Source organism: Eucyclogobius newberryi, unplaced genomic scaffold (genome assembly GCF_026437365.1).
Source record: "Eucyclogobius newberryi isolate DKJ021-1_F unplaced genomic scaffold, fEucNew1.0.hap1 SCAF_2, whole genome shotgun sequence".
Lineage (NCBI taxonomy): Eukaryota > Metazoa > Chordata > Actinopteri > Gobiiformes > Gobiidae > Eucyclogobius > Eucyclogobius newberryi.
The window spans coordinates 17,457,524-17,482,523 of NW_027315834.1; the positions used below are offsets into that span (position 1 = coordinate 17,457,524).

Genomic DNA, 25,000 nt, shown 5'->3' on the forward strand with positions numbered 1-25,000 from the left:
AATCACTGTCATATTTAATGTGACAGGTACTTTACATTGATTCTTTACTATATTAAAAGCCACTGAAAAAGGGGTTGATGGCCCATTTAATATGCCTTTAAAGAAGACATAGCTTAATGCTTTTTTTCTTTAGCATTTAATAATAAACGGTGGCTACATAGAACGTAATTTTGTATTTTCTTAATTGTTTGTGACCTCTTTATTTCACGGTGAAAAGCAGAAGAAGTCACTTGTTTTTACTTATGAACCCCACTTGTGGGACCCTTAAATATCACCATGGCATTGCCTGGAGGTCTGACTTTTTCAAATATCCCCAAGTAAATACAGAGCTGTGGGCGGAGATACGGGGCAGGTGAAAACAGAAACTCACTCTGTGACATGGTTAAAAGCTGATCACAAGTCCATTTGGCACAATATGTCCCCTTTAAGGTGTGAATGAACGGGTTAAGGAGGCGTAGGCTGCTTTCTTTGTGTGCAAATGTCTTCTTTGATTGCTGCTTAATGAATTGCTTCGGTGGAAAGGTAACCAGTCCGGCACCACCTGTCGAGAAGCGATGAGAAGCGGACCACGGCCACGGTGCGCTATCGGCGACTGCAGCTGCACGGATCCGCTGGCATCCCCTTTACCTTGCAGCTCTTTCACGGTCATCACGTCACCCCCCGCTCCCCCTATAGCGCTCGGGCTAAAGTTACTGCGGGGGGAGGGGGTCGGGAGGCACGCACAAAGCACGGGAGAAAGCTGCGGGAGGGAGAGAGAACGCGCGCGGCTCTGGAGGTTTGCGTGCGTCCGTGAGTAACGCCGAGGAAGGAGAGAGTGGTGGAGAGCGCTAGGATCCCTCCGTGTTCTCAGGGGGAGGCGGTGAAGCTAACGCCGACTAGCCATGTTGCCGTCGCTGGTGCCGCTCCTGCCGTCGCCTTTTCTGCTGCTGGTGGTGTGTGTCTGCTAGCGGGCCGCCCTGGACTCCATATACGCGCTGAGGTGCATCATGCCCGGCTGGAAGAAGAACATCCCGGCCTGTCTCCAACCGGACCAAGAGGGTGGTAAGACCAGACACATTTTTTTTCTGTTTTTTTGTTTTTTTTACATCGATCGGGACCGGCGTGTTTGGGCGACATGTGCGTGCGTCTGTGTGTGAGCGCTCTCCGACTAATTATCATCAGTGCAATCTTTGTCACTGCGTGGTCTGGTTTGGTGCCCGCGCCGGTTACGCTTCTGGAAACCATTGAAAGTTTGCATACTGTGGACGTGTGTACCTCAACGTGTGGAGTCGTGTTAATCTGACGCAACGGGTGAGGTTTCAGTGACGTTACGGTGATTTTAGCGTACATGTTACATGTGCCTCCTGCAGGCTGAGGGCAAACACAGGTGACTAACAGAGAACACAGCGCGGCAGGCCAGTAACCAATGGTCAAACTGAGCAGACAAACCATGCAAAATACACCTTGGTTTATGAGTAATAAGACAGGCCTAGTGTTCATTCACTGTCTGATGAGTGAGTGAAGAGCTGTGGTCCCTGTTTTCCCACACAGTCATCAGTCCACTGTGGTGTAATGTAAAGAGGCTACAGGCTACACCTACTCTCGTCTGGGGCCATCAGACACAACAGGAATGAATAGGGTATTTATGCTTTGACAGCATCTGTTTGTTCTGTGATTAGTGTTTGAATCAAATGTAGGGAGGAGTTACAAACAAGGCTGTGTATATAGGCTATACCAGTGGCATGGGGGTTTGGGGAATTTGATCAAATATTTAACATGTTCAGTCCATTTGCTTCACTTCTATCAATTCAAAATGCATTAAAACATTCAACAAAAGTCTACCAAAGTAATACATTTTGTTGGAAATGCAGACCATGCACTTTTACAGTGTGTGATCCAAAAATGTCTTTCCATACCTACTGTGTTCTTGGTATTTTCTCTTTATAAGAGGTGTCAAATTCAGCAAACCATTTTTAGCTCATAGCGTCCCGAGCTTGTACTGGACTTGAATTCTACTAACTACCTTAGAGCATGATTCATTTTTTCAATCAATGTAACAATTGTCTGCATGTCAAGAAATAAATGTCCATTAGGCTCCTTTTACCCTTATATAATATGAAGCATGTATCACCTTATAGTCTTATAAATGTGTATGTGTTATGTGTGTTATATTGCTCATACTAAACATTAGTATGTTTGAATGAATACACGCATTATTTATAAATAATTGGGGACTTACAGTCACAAGACTTTTTTATTCCTAATAATAGTAATAGGCTATAATATGTTGATTACAGTTCTTTAATAGCCTGGTCATTCGAAACTACACACTTATATTTATGCAAAGACATAATCTGGGACTGTGTAGTAGAAGTCATTCCTAGAGTTTCATTAGACGTGGTTAACCAATCAGAGAAACGAGAACATTCAATAGGAAATTTCTTCCTGGATTGAGACAGAATGCTTTCATTTTCTTGCTCTGTTCTTTCTTAATATGCTAGTGCAGGTCTTCAATTTATGCAATATTGTTAGTTTCATCTTAACAATTATCGACTTGCCAATATTATTTTGTCCAAGACATACCAGCTGCAATATTTGTAATATACTTCTGGTTTGATTTACTGTAATATATTGTAAAAATCATTTAAGATTATTAATAACCAGGCAAATAATAACAATAAGGCAATTCAATTTAATTCAGTAAAGCCCTGAATCACTACAGAAGTTCCATCACAGGGCTGCACAAAGTTAGGAAACAAACTGTTCCAGAGAATATCTTGTCCTTAGACCCTCCTTATCTATAAGAAGATATATAAGAACATAGTTTGTGGCGTAAAGTAAAAAGCTACAAAAAAACACTGAAATCTGAACGCATGATACTCCTCATTTGTCTGAAATTTGTCAGATTTACAGTATTTAATCAGTCTTTTTGAATTTTCCTGGTCTCTCTAAGAAGACAGATTATTAATGCGCTGGAATATAAATAGAAATCCTAGAGTAATAAGTCACCGGAACAGACAGAAAGTCATTAAAGTGAGAAAAAAATCTGAAAAATTAAATGATCCAAATGGTGGTCACTTCACAAGCATTGTGGTGTCATTGCAATGTGTCGGGCTGATCACCCAGAATCATCATCACTCGCTGTGATGTCATGCTGACATCAGCTTCTTCACGTGAATCAGACCGCTGCAGTTTTCAGGGCCAGGTGTTTGTGTTCAAACGACTGGTGGGAAGCGCTGTACAAAATCATTCAGTGCAGAATGAATCACTGTCATAATCTGCCGTATGTTCAGGTTTAAAATAGGACTGGGGTCTGGGGGCATGAGATTATTCTTGAGAAAAATCAATAAAAGGTGCCATACTATTAGCAATACCATGTAATTAACATGGTTTGGTTTTATGTAATCACAGTGTGATTTGCCGTATAAAAGAATGGAGTTACATGTTTTCTCAGGCTGTACAGGACCGAGATCGATCGATGTCTTTCATGGCTGATGCTTATACCGTATTCATAGCTGATGAATTCTATCAATATTTTTTCTCCAAAATAAAAAAAAAAACTGACCAACAGCCCTGTTTAATCACAAACCTACAAGAGAGCAGTGTAGTTCTGATTTGTGCAGTGCTATTTTCTCACAAAAGTGTTAAGATAAAGCTTTATGTGTATTCTTTAGGCCCCTGGTTGGTCTAAAACTAAATCCAGAATGATATCTCTGTATTTTTATACAGATCAACATTATCAGTCTGGTTTCTCAGTAATATCCCTGATGGGCGTGATTGAAAGGTGGATTAGCCATTATCAGGGATACGCATGGTTGTCCGTATTAAAACAAACATGGCTGCTTATGAGGAAATAAAAATCATCATCAAAATAACAAATTTCTAATCTCTCTGCTAATCTGAGGTGAGAAAAATTGGATTTAGCTTTAAATGACCAATGAATCTGATTACTCGGTACATCTTGAGTTTGACTTGAGGCGTAATGGAGTGGCCAGACTCGCTCTTTGGAAAGAATTGAAGAAGTGTGAATTTTGGATCCCAGGCAACAAAATCTTGGCCTGTGCTGGAGAATTATGGCCAATGGACAAAGTGCAAATATCGGACCAATATAGTGACCAACCGTCTTATCTCTAGTGCAGATGCCTATTGCAATCACTGTACTCCCTGAGTTCTTTTTCCTCTAACATAACCAAGTCCAGTAATTTGACTGAGTGACGTAGAAAACTCTGTTCCTCCAGCAGGCTGTTGCATTTTACAATGCAGTTTCAAATCTTTATTTTAAAATGTGTTATCAAGCTGATTTAACTTTGATTTAATCATTTGAATTGTGTAATCTTTGCTTGATGTATTATTCATATTTGCACAATCACACTGACTACTACGGTATGTTGACAATTAGGTAACTTAATAGACATTTAGGCCCTTTAATGTCTCTTTAAGACCTCGAAGTGTACCTGGAACATGCAGCTCTTAACTGGACTCTTCTTTCATTCTGTTGCTTTTGTGAACAAGTTTAACATTTTGGTGCCAGTCTAATCTTGTCCATTATTGAAAAAAATAATAATAATAGATTTAATTATATAACCTGGTTGAACAGTCTTAATTCTCTGCTTCGTAGTTCTCACAAAAGGTCATTTTAATCTTGGGAGTACATTCATGTATGTCACGTTTTCTGCCTAGATACAAATATTTGTTAAGACATGGATATTCTACTCAAATGACTGGACTCTTTACTAACAATGTTAAGCTTATGAATGTATTATGTCTAGGGGAATGTTTGTTCCTCAGTGTGGTTATTTCTTGTGACTATGTGCCTCTTTGCTGCATGACATCATCCTCCCGATTTAAGCTTTTTGACTATGAAGCAGAGAAAATGGCTTGCACTCAGCGGCAGGCATCATGAACCACACAAAAGCTCCCACAGTGTCCTTTAGGAGGTGCTGATGTCAGAACTCTGCTCATCAGTGCGCCCAGGATCACCGAGGCAGACCTGTCGTGGCGACGCTATATGTGCTTCCATTTTCTTCAGCTTAATGTATTATCCCTCTTGCCACTGACACATTTACCAACGCACTTTCACTGGCTCTGATTCCTACTCTCTGCCTCTCTCCTCTCTCCTCTCTCCTCTCTCCTCTCTCCTCTCTCCTCTCTCCTCTCTCCTCTCTCCTCTCTCTCACACTCCCTCTCTCCCTCTTCATGCCTCTCTCTAACGTGTCTTGAACTAACTGCTGACAGTGTGTGTGTCACCCCTCTGACTCCATTTAAATATGTGTTTGCAGTAATTATTGCTCTACAAGTACAACCAGCCTGCCTGCTATTAACACTGCGGATGTAGCAATGACAGAGTAGTGCACTTTAGCATTACTCAGCAGCAGTGCACACATGTATGGATGATGTCCTTGTTTAGTATTAGAGTGAGACATGAAGGTAGGGGGTGCATCCTGTCCTTGTGGCTATGGGCACAACACTTCAACCTTGCATCTGTGGTGTGAGTGAGTGGTGGGCACTGGGCTGACGATACAGTGGCGCAGATTGGCAACCTCAGTCTACTCGATGGCAGCTTTAGCTGTAGAAATTAGTACCACCAAGTGCGGGGTGTGAATGAATGAGTACTGTTGCGATTTAAGATTGGTCAGGCGCCTGTCAACTGAGCCACTCCAACTTTTCATTTCCTGCTGTCTCCTGTCTATTGCAAACCACATCTTTTAATCTGAAATGGTTACACTGAGGTTGTGCATCAGGGAGGGGGATTGGTTATTCCCCATCTTCATCTCAAGATGGTCATTTTCATTCACTAATGAACTCATTCATACTACAAGCCTATCCTTCATCTGTTACATCCTACATTCAAGCCCTGGGCACCGTCCAGGTGGGCAGCTGAGCTCCTGGCATCATACACACATACTCATTTTCTGCTTGGAAGAGCCCAGCACGGACTCGCAGATACTAAAGCCTTACACATATTACACTGCTTGGCCCTAGACATCCATGTCTGAATTTTGTCTCAGTAGTGCTCTGCTTTGACGCTGAAACCTGCGTTGAGCACCAGGCCGTTTTTATCATCTGCTTCTTGTCCTTATTCATAGTTAATAAATTGAGATCTAAGACATCTTTTAGCTTGGGACTGTCAACACATGTTTTTCAATGCTGAGAGCCTGACTAGCTGTGTGAGTAATAAGATCTAGTGCACTGTGCTTTTATTCAGGGAAATAGAGAGCGTTCATGCTCAATGCCAGATTCGATTAAGATAGTAAGAGATGAAGTGACGCTCCACTCGACTGGGATTAGTTGTTTTGCTCTGCGGCTATGATTGGTTCATTAAATATCTAGTGCAATATGTAATAATGTGGCAGGCTCTCTAATCATAGCTTTTAATCTCATTGCGATATGCATTTTATTGATCTATAGATTGAGTGTTCTCATTTGATTCATAAAAGACCATCATTTTGCTCAAGCATTGCTGTTTTGTGCTTGCATTCTCTGAAGTCTTTTTCGTCTCCACTAAGATAAGATAGTGTACTTTTTGAGACATCCCCATGCCTGGATTAATAACTGTGTTTTTTGAAAATGTAATTTATGCAAAAGGTAAATAAACTAATATAAATCTTCTATAAAGTCTTATTTGAATTAATCATGATTATCATACAAAAACATTACATACAAAGACATAATCAAGGAACCAAAAGCGATAACAAAATCATTTTTATATTATTGATATATTATAGTATGTATTTTTATACTATATATATATTTTTTTTAAGTTATTATTTTCATAACCACACATCCCAATATAGTTACATGGTCCACCACTGACAAACAGTGAAAAGGCTGCTGTTTTTAAATCCTCTGAAACGAGGTTTGAGGATTAGGATTAGGATGTAGTTTGTTTGTGGTTGAGTTTGGGTGTTCGTTCTCAGTAGCATTTCTCCTCCTAAAGCACCTTTTTGTTGTTCCAAAGTTTTTGAAAAAATCTAATCAAATTTAAATAAGAGTAATTTAGAGCAAAATAAAACGCTAGCACTTATGGAACGGGGCGTATTTTTTTTATTCTTTATTATGATGGTGATCTTGACGCAAAAATATAGAACAGTAAACCACAAGAGTTGTCATTTTGAACCCTTGTAACAAAGTGTATTACCTCATCATTATTGCAGTACATTCATCTAATTATGTCAGCTAATTATATCTTGAGGTTAAGATTAAAGGTTTGCATTTGTAGCATTTGTAGCTGACTGTGCGACATTCATCAGAAGTTTGAATATGGCCCTCCACTTGACTTCGGTCCAGCTTTGGGTCTTATCTCTCTCTTTCGCCTAAGGTCTGGCTGAGTCATCAGGGAATAAATGGATGTCAATGCAGTGTTTGTGTGCGTCCCTGTCCATTAGGAATCAAGGTCAAACACTCCATTATGAACAGGGATGCACTGTTCTCCTGTGCTTTTATAATGTTTGTTTCTTGTCTCGCGTCTCTAATTCTTACCAACACCTTGAGCATTATGAATCGCCCACTAACTGCAGACAACAGTATTTTTACCATAGGAATAAGCATTTTGAGCACTTTTCTCTTGTTAAGGCTACTGTGTGCAGGTATACGTGTGTGGCCAGCAGAGGGCGGTAGAGGAGTGGTTTGTGGAGTAGCATGGAGAATAGGATCACACGCTCACAAGCGCTCAAGAGTGAGATGGCCAATCCTGTTAGAGAGCAAGGCTGGCCTGAGAGCGATATGCAAATGAAGTTTGTCATTTTTAGCAGTACTCACTTAACCGCTTTGCTCCTCGTTTGCTCCTTCTGCCTGTGTCAGTAAGTGAAGCCAGCTGGTAATTATGACACTTATGATGAGCTCAGTTATGTGTGAAGGTGAGAATAATAGCCGGAGGTCTAGATTTCAAAGATGCATTGTGTGTTTGCACTTTATACAATACACATCAAAATGTACAGAGGGCTGTGATAAGATTTCAACATCATGTTCATTATAACTTTAAGTGGGATACTGTCTGGACAGAGGCTTAGGGTCAATGGACTACTCACCACAGTATGATTTTGTTAGATTGCCCACACTTATAATACACTCCTGGATTATAACTGTCCATCATAGTTCCATGTTCCATTGATGATTTGCCATAAAAGTCAAATGACTAACTTATAAAGGTTTTCACAAACATTGAGTTGAGTTTAAAGGCTTTGTTTGGGCCGGTGATTCCAGAAAGTGTATGAAATTAGAGCATTGCGGTGCGTGTGAGCGTTCTGTGTTAATGGTGTTGTATGTTGAGTATGTTGGTGTTGTGAAACGTTGTGTATAATTGGTTCACCTGTTCAAACAAACAGCTGATTGGAATTGTTTGACTTCCCTCAGCTGCTGTTGTGTGGCACTAGAGAGGTCCCAGCTCGCTCAGACACTGCCCATGTTTGTATGTCTCGGTCCGGGAGCATGTCACACACTGTAAATGCCTGGATGGTGCTGCTGCCCGCCCTTTGACCTCTGTGCTTGAGGGGTGCTGAGGTTGACAGCTGCTGCGGAGTGACAGTGAGGCCTCTGTGTGCTGACCCATGTCGGCTGTCGGGACTAGGCGGCTCGGCTCCCTCTCTGTGCCTTTGCATAATTAGAATGCTGACGGACTAAACCATCTGATAAAGTGACCGCATAAAAGCAAAAAGTGAATACCCTGTAAATGTATTCATTTTCAAATGATGTAATGGGCCAGAAAAGCACACAAACAACGTAGGGCCACATTGTCTTAAATAGTGTGTACATGAAGTATGCTTAATGTTGCGTATAAATATATATATTGCATATGTGAAATTATCCATCCCATTTTTTTTATCTGTTTTGTCTTTGGCAAGTTCATAATTTTTCATCACTTCAAACTTATGAATTTCATGAAGTAGGGAGCCAGAAATGAAAGTGGTGCACCATTGTTTAATATTATACTGCCTTCCTTGAACTATAGCTAATACTGGCACATTTACAGAAATGGTCATTAATGTGCACTGTCCCAGTTCAAATAAACTAATAAATAAATAAAAACATGCAAAAGAAGCCATGCAACTTCACAGTAAACAAATCCCTCTCTTGTATAACCTAAATGTGTATCTTAAGTTTTGGTGGTTTTGCATGTGATCTGGACAGGAAAAGCTTCAGGAATCATATTTCATCTGCCTTGGGAGTGCCTCGGGATCCCATAGCAATAGCAAATAGCTTTGGCAGCAACGGTGGGGCCACTACTACCTGTCTCCCTCTTTCCTGTTCTGTTATCGTTCTGCAGTTTGTTCTGGCCAGCATTACTTAACACTACCGGGACGAGCACATGCTGTGGCCTGCTTGTATTGGTGTATGGGAAATGTATCTACCCCTGTTCCAAATATCACCAAGATCACAGAGAGAAGGTCTGTGACTCCAGAAAAGATTCTTGGTCACATTATTCGTCCAAGCTTCCTCCATATCTCTTCCTCTGCCTTCATTTTCCTGTCAGCTCCTCTTCCCTAACGTTCAATTACAAACCCCTCGAAGGAATTCACACACACACATACACACACACACACACACACACACACACACACACACACACACACACACACACACACACACACACACACACACACACAGGTACTTTCTGAAGTCTGCCCCTCCCCCTACACTGTACCCAAGTGTGTGATAGTGGAGGGGAGAGATGTGCAAAACATACAACACAATTTGCTCAAGATTGAACACAAAGGAAAGGAAGCGAGAAGGCAACAAAGGAGCTAATGAGAGGACTTATCTGCTTGCTGCTTGCGCTGATGCTTCACGTGCACACACCCTTAGCAGACACACACACACACACACACACGTGCACACAATGAAGGAGTGGTGTGTGAGGGTGAGAGAGAGAGAGCGAGAGCGAGAGCGAGGGGCGAGCACTGAGCCCCGTGATTGGCTGAGTCCGGTGAGATGCACCAACAGTGGAATGAAGGCGAGTGAGGCTGCAGATGGATAGTACAAAAGCGCCCATGAGTGGAGAGTGTGCATGGGACAGTGTATTGTGTGTGTGATAGTAGTAGTAGTAGTAGTAGTAGTAGTAGTAGTGGACATGCGTGTGCGTTTTGGAGCTACGTCAAGGGAAACCTGATCCTGCCCTTGCGGATGGAGGCCGTGCACTAGCTCTCAGCACTGTTAGCCGGCAACCTCACTCAAGTTCGGACCCGGCGCAGCGGTGATGATGGAGCGTTTTCTGGCCCTGATGCGTATCCTGGGCAGGAAGAGACGAGGGAGGAGGTACCGGGCCGCCGACGACTACCAGGAGGGCTACGAGGACGTTTACTACTACACCAGCAAGTACAACGCGCACCTGCTGAGTGAGTCCTGAGACAATGAGGGGCAACGCGGACGGGGGCGGGCTGTTGATAAAGAGGCCTTGTTTTACTGTCTGTAGCTGTAAGACCTAAAGTAGAGCCATTGATTTGAGATGATCAACAGTTTATGCACGGCGGGTGAGCTTGTTGTATTATAGATGAAGGTGCTTTGATAGAGAGCAGCTCTGTTACAGTAGTGGACAATTTCAGGTGTCCAGGTGAAGCGGGCAGGTGCGTGTGGGTAATAATAACAGGAGAGGAAGTGAAGATTGAGGAAAAGAATGTGCGCTATGTGGACCCACACTCCCCCCGACAGTAATAGAGGTGTTTGAACCGCATACCTGCAAAAACACGGCTTTGGGACCTTGAGAAAAGTAGGACTAAATAATGCCATTGTTTTTGAAGTTGCGTGTTCTGGCTTGTTTGTTGGTTTGTTGTTTCAGATTAAATAGTCAGTTTGGTTCTAAGGTATATGTTTGGCTTTATTTGTAGATGTCTCTGGCTCAGCCTGTGATGATAAAAGTGATAAAAGTAGTGTTTGTCAAATGAAGAGTTGACGGAAAGTTGATATATGTTCAGAAGATGAAAATGAAATAAATAAACTGTAAAAAATATGACAATGTACAGTGATAAACAAAACTAAAAACAAATTGTGCTAACGAAACGCGAAATTGAGCAATGAATCAAATTTGAATCAAATTTAAGTCATTGCTGATTAGAATGTGTCTTTATGGTGGCGAGGTCCAGCCAATCCGCTGTAAAAGCCAGAAATGTGGGCTTTTTTGTGTCTTAAATGTCTAATTCATAGTCTGTGTTGTTTTTGTGGTTTATATGAGGAAATGTAGGCTATATTTTCAGATCCAATACCTGGGCTCTGAGTATCTGCCCAGACCCGATATCAATCGATATCTCTGCAGAGACTGAAAAAATTACACATTTTCTTAACAACAACTGTAAGGTCTGACAAAAACGTATTCACATATGTTGTGTAACTTTTATCTATCCTTCTACTAGCTATGGAATTACTTTGTATAAATAAAAAGCTCAAACATTCCGAGACATTATGGGCCAACAACGGACATTAAAATTGTTCATCGGCCCAACCAGGATGAACTGATATTTTGGAACCGATACCGATCCAGCATTTAAAAAAATAAAAAAACAATTCTTGATCATTGCCGATTTTCAAAAATGTAATGAGAAAAAACTTGTGATAGCCGGTGGTGCAGTGGTTTAAGGCGTCGCACATGAGGTCATGGGGACTACAGCGTCGTGTGTTCGACTCCAGAAAATCTTGAAAAAATAAGTGGTAATCAAGTTCACAGTAATGAACGGGCAGTTGTTAGTGTGGCTTTAAATTGAAAATATGTTACAGGTTTTTGTTGTTGAAGAATGCTGTTTAATACTGTAATAGTAATTTCCTCGTAAATGAATGTAGCCGCTGAGCTCATGTTTTGGTTACACATATTCTCAATGCCTCACAATTCATTGTTTGTGCCTTTGAAGAGGATTCCAAATGAATGTTTTGCCAACTCGACTGTATTCCTTGGAGAGCTTTCTGCTTTCAGTCTGTTACAAAATATTTTTTTCTGAGTGATCTCTTGTAGTAGATAACCATTCATTCATTACAGTGGCTGTATGTGGATTTACTCATTTACCAGCCGGAGTTTGTGTCGAGCCTCGCGTGTGATTCTATATGAAGGCATTTCATGGCTAGTTGAGTCGCTAACCTGCGTTCTGCTGCTGCGCGCACACATTTTCTCCTTTTGTTTTAGTGTTGGCTAAGACTGTAGATTTTCGGAATAGGTCAAATGCTACAACGATCTTCATCACTAGAATTCTTAACAGCAGACCGGCATTTGCTCGGTATTTTAATTAAAAGAAGGGTCCTCTACACCGTTTGTAATAAAGATTTTTTTAATTCAAGTTGCAGAAAAGTAACAGTTTTCTAGGTCTTTATTGTTCAATTAAAACAAATTTTATGATTTTAGAAGCAAAATTAAGTCCTTTCTGCTCACTCTTTCCTCAAAAATGTAAACTTAAACGTAAAGTGCTTTTTATCTTGCTGTTTATGTCAAATTGATCATTCACAAAGTTGATTTCATAAAGCACAAATCACATATTGAGGAGCGGCAATGTGTTAAGGAAACAAGAAGGAAAGAACATTTTGGATTTTCTTGTTGTTTTGGTCGTGATGTTAGTAACCGCCATGCTAATTCTCACAATAATCATTAGTTCAGGGTTCAGTACGTGCTCCCAAGTGCCCCCAATAAAATGACTCTTGAATTACTGGAATGTTGAAATATGTTTCAAGCAATATTCTCGGTTTTGAGCGTTTACAGTTGTACCATTGGGTGGAGGCTCAGAGGTTGGATTTTCGTGCAATCTGATACAGAAAAAGAAAGCATCGTAATGAGGAGATTTGAGAGGAATAAATCAATGGGTTAACGGAAGGCTTTCGCAGACTTCCGCCTAGATCTTCTGTCAGTAAAAGCATTTGGTTTGGACTATTATTTGTGTTAAATGGCACTAATTAAAAGCCTGTAATGTTCATGTTCAGGAAATTCATACTGCTAGGCAATTTTTTTGTTTGGAATAAAATCGAATTGAATATCGAGATGGATCAATATGAATGGAAAAAATGTGATTATTTTAATTTCCCTTCTTCTGCCAGATCGGGTATGTTTAGGTATTATAATGTTTGAGCTATGACTCTGAGATGTTGATGTTTCACCTCATTGTTGTCGTCTGCTGGAAGGCTTTGGGCCGGCCTCCCTCCGTGTGTGACTCCACCTGTGCCCCCTGACATTCGAGACCGCCACATTCATATACACTGCCCATCCACCTGGCGTCCTCCCTCTGCTGCGTCCCGCCTGATCATATAACACGGTGAATCATTGGGATGCATAAATTTGCACACTAATGGAGCAAAATGTTATTTTAGAAGATACAAGGCAGAGTTCGCAGTGTTCATGTGTTGTGCGGAGTTGTTGACGTGTAAAATGTGTTAATTAGAGCTTTGAATAGAGACTGGAGACGTGCCTTTTAAATGAAGATATATTCTGTAAACAAGCTATTTTAATGTAGACGAAATAAGGCCCCATTTACATTTGAAAAAAATTCAAAACACCTTTTTTCATCCATTTTCCATTTGCTGTTTGTCATGTCATGAAGCAGACACGTACACGCCCACGTTCTTTTTAACCAAGTGTTCATGTGTTTGATTGCTTTTTAGACCCACATTCTTATTTTTTACAATTCTCTGGGTTCAAACCAGTGAACAATGGCAAGGAGAGGACTTAAATATAAATCTGCATCTTAATTAATCTGCATGTATCCCGAGGCGCTTTTTCTTTGTTATTTGAACATGACTTTTAATTAGTTAATTTGCTGAACAATGTTTTTTTTTCCATGCGCCAATTCTTCAGTACTGAGGATTTAAAGAATATGTACTGTACAGTATAATTTAATTGAATGTTTGGAAAACATGAGTTAAATCCCATCGCTGCATTCAAAGCAGGTCAAGGATCAGTATTAAGTTTATCTCAAAACATAATTTCACTGGAGATGAAAGATGGTGTAAAAAAAAAAAAAAAAATGCAACAAATATTGGGCAATGTGGTGATTCATGTTTAATTAAACAGTAAGTCATTTGATTGTGAAAAGCTTGCATATTTCTAATAAACTTGTCCAAGAAGATGCTTAAGTTTCACAACTATATTTACATATCTCTGCTTGAGTAATAAAAATACTTCAATATTGTTTCTAATTCACATGTTCATAAAACTGATCAAATCAGCATCTGTCACTGCCTCTTAATAGTATTAATTATTGCCCCAAATTATGAATATTTTGCATTGGTTCCCAAGTGTAGTTTATATCTAGTGAAACTTGTGCGCTACTCTTTTAAAACCTCAACATGTTAAGTTCCAAAAAGGAAGAAACACCTTAAAAAGCCAAGATGTATAAATAAGACTTAAAAAATGTTGGAACAAGCCTCAGACTTTCATCTTGTAGAATTTAAAAAGTTTTTCTGAGGTCTTTTGTTTGTTCCAACGCCAGCAGAGGGGCGCAAGGACAAGCTTTGGGAGCTGAGAGGTTTCAGGATTATTCAAAGGTGTGAGTGAAATAAAACACAATGAGACACAATTTGATGAGAAAACATGGTTACATGGTTGAAATAAAAACAAAAGGTTTTTGCACAATATCTGCCCATTACTGTCCACGTTGAGATTTTTTTTTGCAGTTTGGTTTTCCTGCAATTTGATCATATTGACTCTAATTAGCTAAGATTCATTGTTGTGTCTGCTTATGTCATAAAGCATTGTTTCAAAGCCCATGAGTTCAAAACACTTTAGAACATCCTCTTCCTCCTCTTCCTCGGCACATTCTTCAACACACCCCAACTCTATAACTAAATAAACTACATAGCACAACTTCAGCTTAATAAACTTAGTACTGGAGCTAAAGAGACTTTAAAGATTACGTTATTTAGACTTTATTATAAAGAATAAAGTCTTTTCAGCTGAAGCCATTGCGAGTGTCTGCATTCTTGCGTAAAAGAACTACATGTGTGTAGTAAAGACTTTGTTCTTGTTAGGCTCGAGCCATGGAATGGAATGTTCATTCCATGGAATGCTCAAGTCTATTGTTCTTCCCCTGGGGGCGCGGCGCCGGGCCGTGTGGATCCACGCGACAAGCTACATTTTCTTTGATTTCGGGCCGAGCCGATTGCGTCTATGTCCCATGTGTGACTTTCATCAATGTTCAGGGGGTCAAAAGTGCCTGAGTATGAACATGAAGAATAGGAATAATAGGAATAAGAAACCAGGGGAAGAACATAGACTGGTGGAATGTTCATTCCATGGAATGAACATTCCATTCCATGGCTTGAGCCTAACAAGAATAGTCTTTACTACACACATGTAGTACTTTTACGCAAGAATGCAGACACTCGCAATGGCTTCAGCCATTGCACATTATCTAGTTGTCTATGATATGGAATATACAGGTAATCAAATTTATATTTATCTACCTCTATACCTCTTTGTATTAACTCTTAAGTAGCAGTACTTCTCCTAAAAATAATTACCGGTAGTATAAATTATCAACCCCAAGAAGGATTCATCTTATTCTGAAATGTATACTTTCATGGCTTAGTTATCTAATGTCAATATCAGTATTAGTGGATAACAAACTAAAAACCTAAATTATAAACATTTCAAAGAAGTCGCATTCTCCATATTGTGAGCCTTCCCACAATATCACATGAGGAATCTCATGGTAAACACTATAATAGACATTGTGTTTTAATTGTTATGGCAGTGGTACTAACTTTTCATCATTCTGAAACCCATGGATACAGTACTGCGAGCCGCTTTAGAGTATTTTTTTACACTGAATAAACTTGTTTGCAATACACTTCACATTCTCACCGTTTTCATGGTTTAAAATGGGTGTATTTCATATACAGTTTGAGCAGGCGGTGGTTTAACAAAGTAGTTAAAATGTGTTTGTCCTTAAAGGGTAGTGATATGTGCACGGTTTAAGGTACAGAACCGTATGAGGCCCTTCTGTAAATGGTCTTGGGCTGCATGATAGAACATGGGCCTGTTTGCTCCTCACACGTGTGAAGTTGTCAGCCCGACTGTGACTGTTCGCACTAATTAAAGGTTAGCACATCCTTCCTCTGAGCAAGTGAGCGAGCGGAGTGTGATTAGCGCTTTGTGTGGGAGCGCTCTGATGCTATAGATGGTTATAGGGGACTCTCACATACAGGAACCTGCGAAATGTGGAAGACAACAATAAACTGCACGGTGTCATTTCTGCGTGAGTCTGAAGTTGGCGCTGGTTTGCTTTGGCGTTTGTGAGTAAAAACGAGCGGACGAGCATGCCTCTTTAATCGCTAAAACCGCTCTTTGTACGACGCAGGTCACACTCGCCCCTCAATTATTCATCAGCCTGTTTCTATGGCAACAGCTCCAGCCGTGTGTTACAGAGGTGGATGACTGATGGGAGTAGGGAAGGACGCGGACGTGGATGAATGTGTCACATGAGTTAAAACTGTACAAATGTGTTGTCTGATATGAGAAGTTACTAAAATGCTGTTTTTGTTCAATGTTGTATAAAGTCTCGTGAAGTAAAAAAAACAAAAGGGAAAACAAAAAGGAGGGTGAAAAAAATATACCTTGGGTCTAATCACTTCTAATACTTGCATCAAGTTTGATTCAGAAAAAATCATCAGTAGGACCAAATCTGACCTTTTCTGATTAGTTTACTGTTTAAGTGTTAGACCACATATTCATTTGTTATTAAAGAAAGTACTATTATTTTGTGTTGAAAAGGACATTGTTGTGTCAAAAAGTGTGTGGCGTAAAAAAATCTGCTGTAGCAAACATGAAGTATTTAAAATGTTTCTTAACAGTTTAAGCTGAACAATTGAAATCTTTCTTGTTCTTGGTGCAGCCAGGTCAGGTTTAAAGGTGCACTATGTAACTTTTGCCTTGTGGATGTTATTTGCTGTGCCTGGAAAGTTCCACACTTAAATATTATACTTATCTATCTATCACTGATTTATTTTAGCTGAAAAAAACATAGATTCTTAATGTAAACTAGGTCGCCTCTCCACAGATATGACCTGTAACTTTGCTTGGATGTAGGTAGATTATTTTGAGTATATTGTTTATAAGGGGAAAAACCGCTGATGTTGTAAACTTTCAAATTACGGTAATGCAAAAGGTGAAATTTTTTAACTTTTGCCTGATTATTAAACCTCAACATAAAAGAAATTGTGTACACAGAAATAGATACATTTAGGTACTACTGCTAGTAACTTTTATCAATAGATTTTTTTATGCATAGAAGAGAACTTTATTTCTCTGTTCCACGATTTGTCAACACGACTTATTCACGCAAATATCACCCCCTCCTCTCCCCTCCTTATAAATTAAATGAAAACAGTTCTACTTGGTACTATTTAGGACAGTTATTGCAGTTGGGATGAGCGATCCAGTTGTCCTGTGTTAGGAGTCGCGTTCTTCAAACAGCGCCCCCTGAAATGTGTAATGTTCTCTCTCTGAAAACAAATTCCTGGCATGATTTGGCATGATTGTGTTTGCTAACGGACACCGGAATTTCTCCTAAGGGGGATCAATAAAATATTTATCGATTAATCTTCTTCTCGTCAATTCTATCTTAATGCGGCTCTGTGAAGTATTTAAGGAAAAGCGGTAATATCTCCATGGAGACAAGCAGCAGGAACGTTAGAAATTGCGCCTTTACCCTGGGTCTTATGAAGTCTATAATTATCCCATTTTACACCTTATTTCTGATTTAGGTCTTGGTTGGACAAGATTGTGATGAGAAAAACATGTCAGTCAAATATTGGTTTTGTGCCACTGGGGAGATCAATTCATCTTTGAGAAATGGTTTATTTTGACTTTTTGTAGGTCACAATTTTCACTAATCCTACTGTGTTGTCCAGCTTTGTCCAGTAGGGGGCAAGAGAGATCAGAAGAGAAGAGATCAGCAGTCCCGCTTTGGTTGTATTTTTACTTTTGTGTTGTGTGTGTTGGGGCGTGTGCAGTGTTCAGACAATACACACAGCTGTTATGGTAACATTTACACTAATACCTTTTACTCTCACTCTCACTAATCCACATTAATCTGCTGCTGGAATACTGACCTACATGTTCGACCGGCTCACCACCTGCGCCAGGCCACATCCCTACTCCACTGTGGCCAATCACAGCACACAAACATCTCTCCTGGCGTTTGACTATTGGCTGTGCACTGTCAAACAACAACTACTGCAACTAGCACTGCCCATAATCGTCTTTTCCCAGTTTTACTCAATACTGACTGAATGCACAACAAGGATTTACATATTAGCTGTTGAGGAATGTAATAAGCTCAGTCAAATGGAGAAGACCCTGGCTCTCTAAGGCCTTGTTGTTGCTCAACGGTTACTTGCACGTTTCGATTCGGAGCCTCAAAGACAGGCCCACCGGGACACTACTATCCAGCCAAAATTAATATTTGCAGATATTACCGTGACATTTTATCCGTGACACAGCTGACAATCACTTTGTATTCTGTGAACAAAACAACTAAGAATATTTTAAAGTCAGACGCAAGTATTTTCGTTTTGTGTGTACCTTAATATAATGTAGGTAATGTAGTACTTGGTCTATATGAAACCCTCAAGTATTGATTTCCTTACTCCATCCATACAAAATGTTAAAAATATATATATGTATTTGTATACTATGTAATTTGAAGTGTCCGTCCGTCTCCGTGTAGATTCTATTGGTTTGTCTGGAATGTTTCACAGTATGGCATATATTAAATAGGAAGCAAACTAAAAACACCTGCAACTGAATAATTGCAAGATCATTTATGTTATTGGCTACAGGGCGAGCCATGGTTTTCAGGATGATAATTCAGGTAGAAATTAGGATTTACAATTTAAAACAGATTTTATATATTTTGAATGGGGAAAAAGTCCTCAAAATGTTAACAGGAAGCTGAAACCAATGAATAGTTGAAATAGTCAAAATTCTTGGTCAGCTAAACACATGCCCATTGGCTAGTCGACTAAAGGGGGCATGGCACAGACTATCTGATATCTCTATGATCTACCCATATACTCTGAACCAAACTTAACTTACAAATTACAACTATGCTGTCTTCTTCGGGGGCGCTGGACGGGTGAGAGAGGTTTAAAAGCGTCCAGGGGCCCAGGGCTGACTCATTGTACGTTAAATTGCTCTAGTTTGTGTGTTTGACAAATGAAAACACTTTATGTTTCAATCCCCCCTTTCTCATTATGGTTCTGTGCCCTTTCTCCCTCCCTCACCTGGAACGCAGCGTGCATGTGTGAAACAGCTGCTCAAACACACACAGACACATCAAGATTCTGTGTTCACAATCGCTGTCAGCACCTGAGAACCACTCGACACGAAGATGAAGTCATCACCTCTCAACCAGACTAAACCCCATATTATCACCATCAAAGCAACATAAAACAGAGATTCTCCTTTTGAAAGTCGAAGGCTCATGCAGTAGATCTACAGCTGTTGCGCGGCGTAGCAGAGAAAATGATTTTAGGGCAGGAACCCCAAGACAAGCCTGATCCAACATTTAACTAATTCAACATATACTGGATGGTGATGAGCTGCTAAAAATATCAAAATCGTTCATTCATTTTTCAAACATTATTTACAGTCAATAGCCTAACAAAAATGTGAGCTAACCCAGTATAAAAAGCTTCCAAGGGGCCCAGAATTTCTTGCGACACCCCTGGTCTTCTTATGGCAAATTAAACTCTTTCCCAAAACTACATTAAACTAACTTCATGTATTCTGCTTTAAAATCACATATAACAATGATTTGACTCACAAAAATGTTGGTCGACTAACATCTATGGAGACGAGCAGCTGACAGACCCTATCAGATATGTTCGTCAGCCTTTAAGTTAAATTAGAGACCAATTACATTGTACTGTTGCTGAAAATACGCCCTTAAACTTAACAGGCCCATATAAAACAGGCATGCCGTTTTTGCCGTTTGTTGATATGTTGTGTATTCTCATCCTTCGACTCTCCTCTTGATTTCCAGACCATTGTTTCACTACGCCCCGCTCCGTTCTTTTAATCCCTCTATCTTTCCCCCTCTTAACTGTGCATTAGTCCATTTGCGCGACCATTTCCTCTTGTGTATATCCAATCCTCTAGCTGCACCAGCTCATTATAGCATCAGTGGGATACAGCGGTCTTCTCCCCCCCTCATCTCCTCGCTTCCTTCTGCGCAGACTCCCACCCCTCTCCGCGCCTGCTTTTCCCCCTCTGCCTCGGCTTCATGGTGGAGCATCACATCTGCAGCGCACTCATTCACTCACACGCACACACACGAAGATAGTAACCTTGGATCGCTATGGTTCATATTTAGCGTCTTCATGATGGTTTGAATTCGAGGGGCTGCCGGTCTGTCGAGGAGAGAGGACGGAGGTGTAGTTTGTGACGGCGGCATCTGCATGGAGCTGCGGGGGGAGGCGACGCTCGGCTCGGCTTCATCATGATCGCCGTGTCGTTTAAATGTCGTTGCCAGATTCTGCGCAGGGTGAACAAAGGTAGAAACTCTCATATGGCGAGTGTGTGCGAGCTAAATTGGCAACATTAAAACGTGCTGTGTTTATTACTAATGCCATAGGGGTTTGTGTGTGTGTGTGTGTGTGTGTTTGGGTGACTGGACGTGCACGTGTGGAGCTGGTGGTGGTGTTAAACGAACTCTCCTTGGAGGGATTGGGTCGATGGCTGCTGGTTGCTTTAGGAGACGTTCAGGCTGAGAGGGACACAGAAGAACAGAGGCAGCGAGGTGCAAGGCTTTGCATCTGATTTTCATGAATGTAATATTCATTGTGTGAACTAACGAGGGAGAGTATAGAAGAGGAGAAAAGAGGCCACTCTGCCAGTGACGCTCACGTTGAGCAGCGGGAATTAAACCTCTGATGTTTCACTCTGACTTTCTGAGCATTCATACTTCTGAAAATTGACACATTTTGCCGCTTACACTGTTGTTGCTGCCTGTCGGATACATGTCTCGGGAATAATATACACTTAAAATTTTACATTTTGAGCCAAATTCTGTATATGCAACCATCCAACTAACTTGGTAAATACATATGCCCTCGTGCTTAGTCTTGGGCACATAGAAATAGAGCTAATTACAAAAATGGCCAATACTATGCATAATAATCTAATCTAGACGTTACATATTATTCATGATTCAATTTAGGGTAAGAAAAATTAAATCCTCAAAAGGACATGTTCTATAATATTACACACACTATTTTGATATTTCTGTCATTTTCCTGTATATTATGTTTTATACTATGAATGAAACCTTGAGAACAGAATTATGCATTTGTTCTTTATGAATATGTCTGTATACTTTTAAGAGAAACTTACTGGTACTTAACAGAGATGATTGTGTCACTAGGTGTAACTTTGACTCACTTAAAAGAGGCAAATCCATTTGTGTACACTTCAGCTGAAGTGTCTTTGACAAACAGCCTGTGCATTACTCCATACAGAGAGTATGTGACTTATAGAGTGTGGATGAGACAGACTGATAGAGATGCTGTTGTCCTACATCTGGAGGAGAAGGAGGAGGAGGCTTAGCTTTCATCTTCGGTTAACGGGAGTGGATGCGTTTTGCACATGTGTGTATTTCCATTGTCTCTGTGCACTGCTGCTGGACTGAAAACACAAGCCTGTAGATATGGAGCAGATCAGCACCAACTGGGACCAAATCATATGGTGTTATTTATATTTATATATAATCGCAAGGTAAAGGCTCAGCTTACATGATCAAATACAGGTGCATTTGTGTACCCACCAACGGCTATTTACATTTTGTTAAAAATCGTGTACTAGGGTCAGTAGAGTCTGAACGTTTTTCTGTTGTGTTTGTTGTAGATGAAGGGCCGTACACCAAACACTCAGGGGGGTCTAGACCTCCGGATGGAGCGCTGGCTATCAGGAGGCAGAGTATACCAGGTAATACTTGAATTTTCTGTTTATGTATGTATTCTCACTTATCTCTCTTTGATTCCAAAACCTTATTTAATCACCTCCAATGAAAGCATCTTCTTTAATTAATCTTACACAAACAGACAAAATACCTAAAGGAGGTGCATGTTGTTACAGCTTCTCTATTCCCAGTGTCCTATTTTAAACATATCTAAAGGAGTACGGCATGTTATCCTAGGGACCTGTGCTTGGATGTAGCTTTGGTTCTCCAAGTGAACGCCTGAACATTGACTGTTGTGGCCACTTAACTGTTCAACAAATGCAAAACAATAAATATATGAATAAAAGTGATTCTGTAAAAATAGCTAAGCCTCTTGTTGTCTTGGGGCAGCTGCCACTCCCTGAGAGAAACCTTTGAATGTTCCAGGAAAAATGTATCCTCGAAATACCTTAGCAATTATTCCCCTAACTTCTCTATATGGTCATTTTATATGTATACACAATTTACATCCCAGCAGATTGACAAAAATACACTATTGTTGCTATATTTTGGTTTAGATGTTTTAGTTTGTTTTCATAAGTCATAAAACGGCTGAGGAAGTGGTCCTGCCATGCCTCATTTTAAAGCTATAAAAATAAAAAAGCTACGCAACAATGAAACATCTTTCACGCAATGTCAAGTAATTTATTATCTAACTTTATCTAATGGCACACATCAGTTTTGTAGTTGGCTTGTTCAGAAGCATCTCTGTTCTTATTCTAGTATGTTAAATATTTTAGATAGTTGATGAAAAATGTATACCTGTATCTGTATTTTTTATGAATTTATTTCGCTGTCCTGAAAGAAGTATAGTGGTATTAATCGTACGTTTTAATATATCCCCTGTTCTAATCTGTTGCTTGTAATTGTCCTTGTGGCTCAGATGAGTTTCGCGGCTGCTCGGTCGTGGAGTTGATGAAAAAAGAAGGGACAACGCTCGGTTTGACAGTTTCAGGAGGCATTGACAAGGATGGGAAACCACGAGTGTCAAACCTGCGACAGGGGGGCATTGCAGCCAGGTAACACACCAGCATATTTGATTTTTTTTGATTGACTTTACTACAGAAAGCTTGTCCTATGCATTAAGCCTGCTAAGTTATTGAACAATTACTTTTTGTGCAGGAGCGACCAACTCAATGTGGGTGACTATATTCGCTCTGTTAACGGCATTAACCTGTCTAAGTTCAGACACGATGAGATCATCAGCCTACTCAAAAATGTCGGGGAGCGAGTGGTGCTGGAGATTGAGTACGAATTGCCACCGGTCTGTAAGTATATCTTACCTGGCCATACCAGTTTGTCAAGTCAGATCTCGTCAGATCTCGGAAGCTAAGCATGGATGGTTGGGGTTATTACTTGGATGGGAGATCGATGGAATGCTAGGTGGGGGGGCGGTAGTGCAGACTGTCTTTGTGTCCTAGGACATGACATTTCTCTCCCTCCAGTGTCCAAGTATACTGGTGTATGAAAGAGAGTGGGTCGTGAGAATGAATGGGGGACAATGGGTGAAATTTAGCCCATAGTTACAGTCTGGTGTTTTCACAGCATGTGTATCATGTATGTTCATTCACATGCACTGTCCCGAGCAGATAAATAATGTATATATAATATACAAATAATAATAATAATAATAATACCTTAAGACCTGCAAAAGCTGGGTGAAGTTGTTTCCCATCTAGTGATTATTTTAACTAATCAGTGATCAATATCTCCAAAAAAAGCGTGCTCAAACACAGTTTTTGGACCATATTTCGCCCCCGGGCCTTTTCCAGGGGGGCGGTTCCAAGTTGCTCTTTTGCTACTTTCAGGACCTTAATGCTGGCGTGAAGAGACTGTGCTTGGCCGCTGAAGGCTGGAGTGGGATGGTGCCAGTCCATATATGGTGTTTGAACTAGCAATGTCACGATATGTAATTTTAGTGTCCCGATTATTTAGATTTACGATTTTTCACAATTATTGAGACTGTGGCCAAACAAGACGTGACATTTTTAATTCTCTTTCTTTCTCATGGTCTCTTCAAGTTTTGACAAAAACACCCAGATGAAATAAAGGTTGTTACATTTAGTGTGATGTAGTTATTCCTCATATCCAGGCAAAGTGATTCATATTATGTTTTTCAAATTGAAAAACATAATATTAATCACTGGATATGAGGTTTTACACGCTGTCATCAATTGCGCCGACACAAAATGTCAGGAAATGAGCTCCTCAATGCCCAACTTAACGCGAGTTAAGAGTGGGGGCAAAATACGGCACATAGTTTGCACAAACACTGATATTGTGTGCACAAACCCACACGTTTGCCACCACTTTGCGGTGAATCAGACAGTACAGGGGCCAACTTCCCACAGGCTGTGCAAACCTCTGATTCTCTTTGTGTGACTATGATGATGAAGCCGGTGTCACACGTGGTGTGTAACTGGATGTGATGCTGTGTGTTGCAGCTGTACAGGGCTCAGGTGTTATATTTAAAACTGTGGAGGTCACACTTCACAAGGAAGGAAACAGCTTTGGCTTTGTAATAAGAGGTGAGAAGGTTGGCCCTGCATTTTTATTCTGTGCTATTTAAAGACGCTCGTGACACAACTTTGTCTCCTCAGGAGGGACTCATGAAGACAGAAACAAGTCCCGGCCTATTGTCATCACCACAATCAGACCGAGCGGTCCCGCCGACAGGTGTGCGAGTAGTCCCATTCTGGTGTTGCTCTGTCATTCTCTAGAAGCTGAAAATAATGTGTCTCTTTCTCTCTCTCGCCCTCTCTCTGTAGAGAAGGAACCATTAAGCCAGGTGATCGATTGCTCAGCATCGATGGCATTCGTCTCCATGGCAGCACTCTGTCGGAGGCCATGAGCATCTTAAAGCAGTGTGGGCAGGAGGCCACTCTCCTGATTGAGTATGATGTGTCTGTGATGGGTCAGTAATTAACTTTGTACTCGCTCTATTATGACTATTTTCACAGTTAATAATGTATCCAGACTCCCGGTGTTGACTGTTAAGGCTAATGGGTCTGATGCAAAAAGAGAAAAACAATATTTTGTGATTTGTGATCCCCCACAGATTCTATAGCCACAGCGTCAGGTCCCCTTTTGGTTGAAGTTGCCAAAGCCACTGGCTCCAGTCT

At 40.5% G+C, this 25,000-nt stretch overlaps 1 protein-coding gene across 10 annotated transcripts in view; it reads left to right on the forward strand.

The window, feature by feature from the left end:
• Nucleotides 1-506: 506 nt before the first annotated feature.
• grip1 (glutamate receptor interacting protein 1) overlaps nucleotides 507-25,000 on the forward strand; it is a 35,380-nt gene continuing 10,886 nt past the window's right edge. For 4 of the 10 annotated variants that reach the window (XM_072453878.1, XM_072453879.1, XM_072453880.1 and 1 more), the window contains exons 1-8: nucleotides 9,919-10,310; nucleotides 21,785-21,865; nucleotides 22,762-22,897; nucleotides 23,001-23,146; nucleotides 24,323-24,406; nucleotides 24,479-24,554; nucleotides 24,647-24,792; nucleotides 24,937-25,000. The exon at nucleotides 24,937-25,000 is cut by the window's right edge and continues 84 nt beyond it. In XM_072453878.1, the coding sequence (XP_072309979.1) occupies nucleotides 10,172-10,310; nucleotides 21,785-21,865; nucleotides 22,762-22,897; nucleotides 23,001-23,146; nucleotides 24,323-24,406; nucleotides 24,479-24,554; nucleotides 24,647-24,792; nucleotides 24,937-25,000 (872 nt within the window). In that variant the 5' untranslated portion in view covers nucleotides 9,919-10,171. Of the gene's footprint in view, nucleotides 1,042-9,917; nucleotides 10,311-20,133; nucleotides 20,437-21,784; nucleotides 21,866-22,761; nucleotides 22,898-23,000; nucleotides 23,147-24,322; nucleotides 24,407-24,478; nucleotides 24,555-24,646; nucleotides 24,793-24,936 lie in introns of those variants that run through there. The other 6 variants (XM_072453884.1, XM_072453886.1, XM_072453883.1 and 3 more) reach the window with 5 other exon arrangements.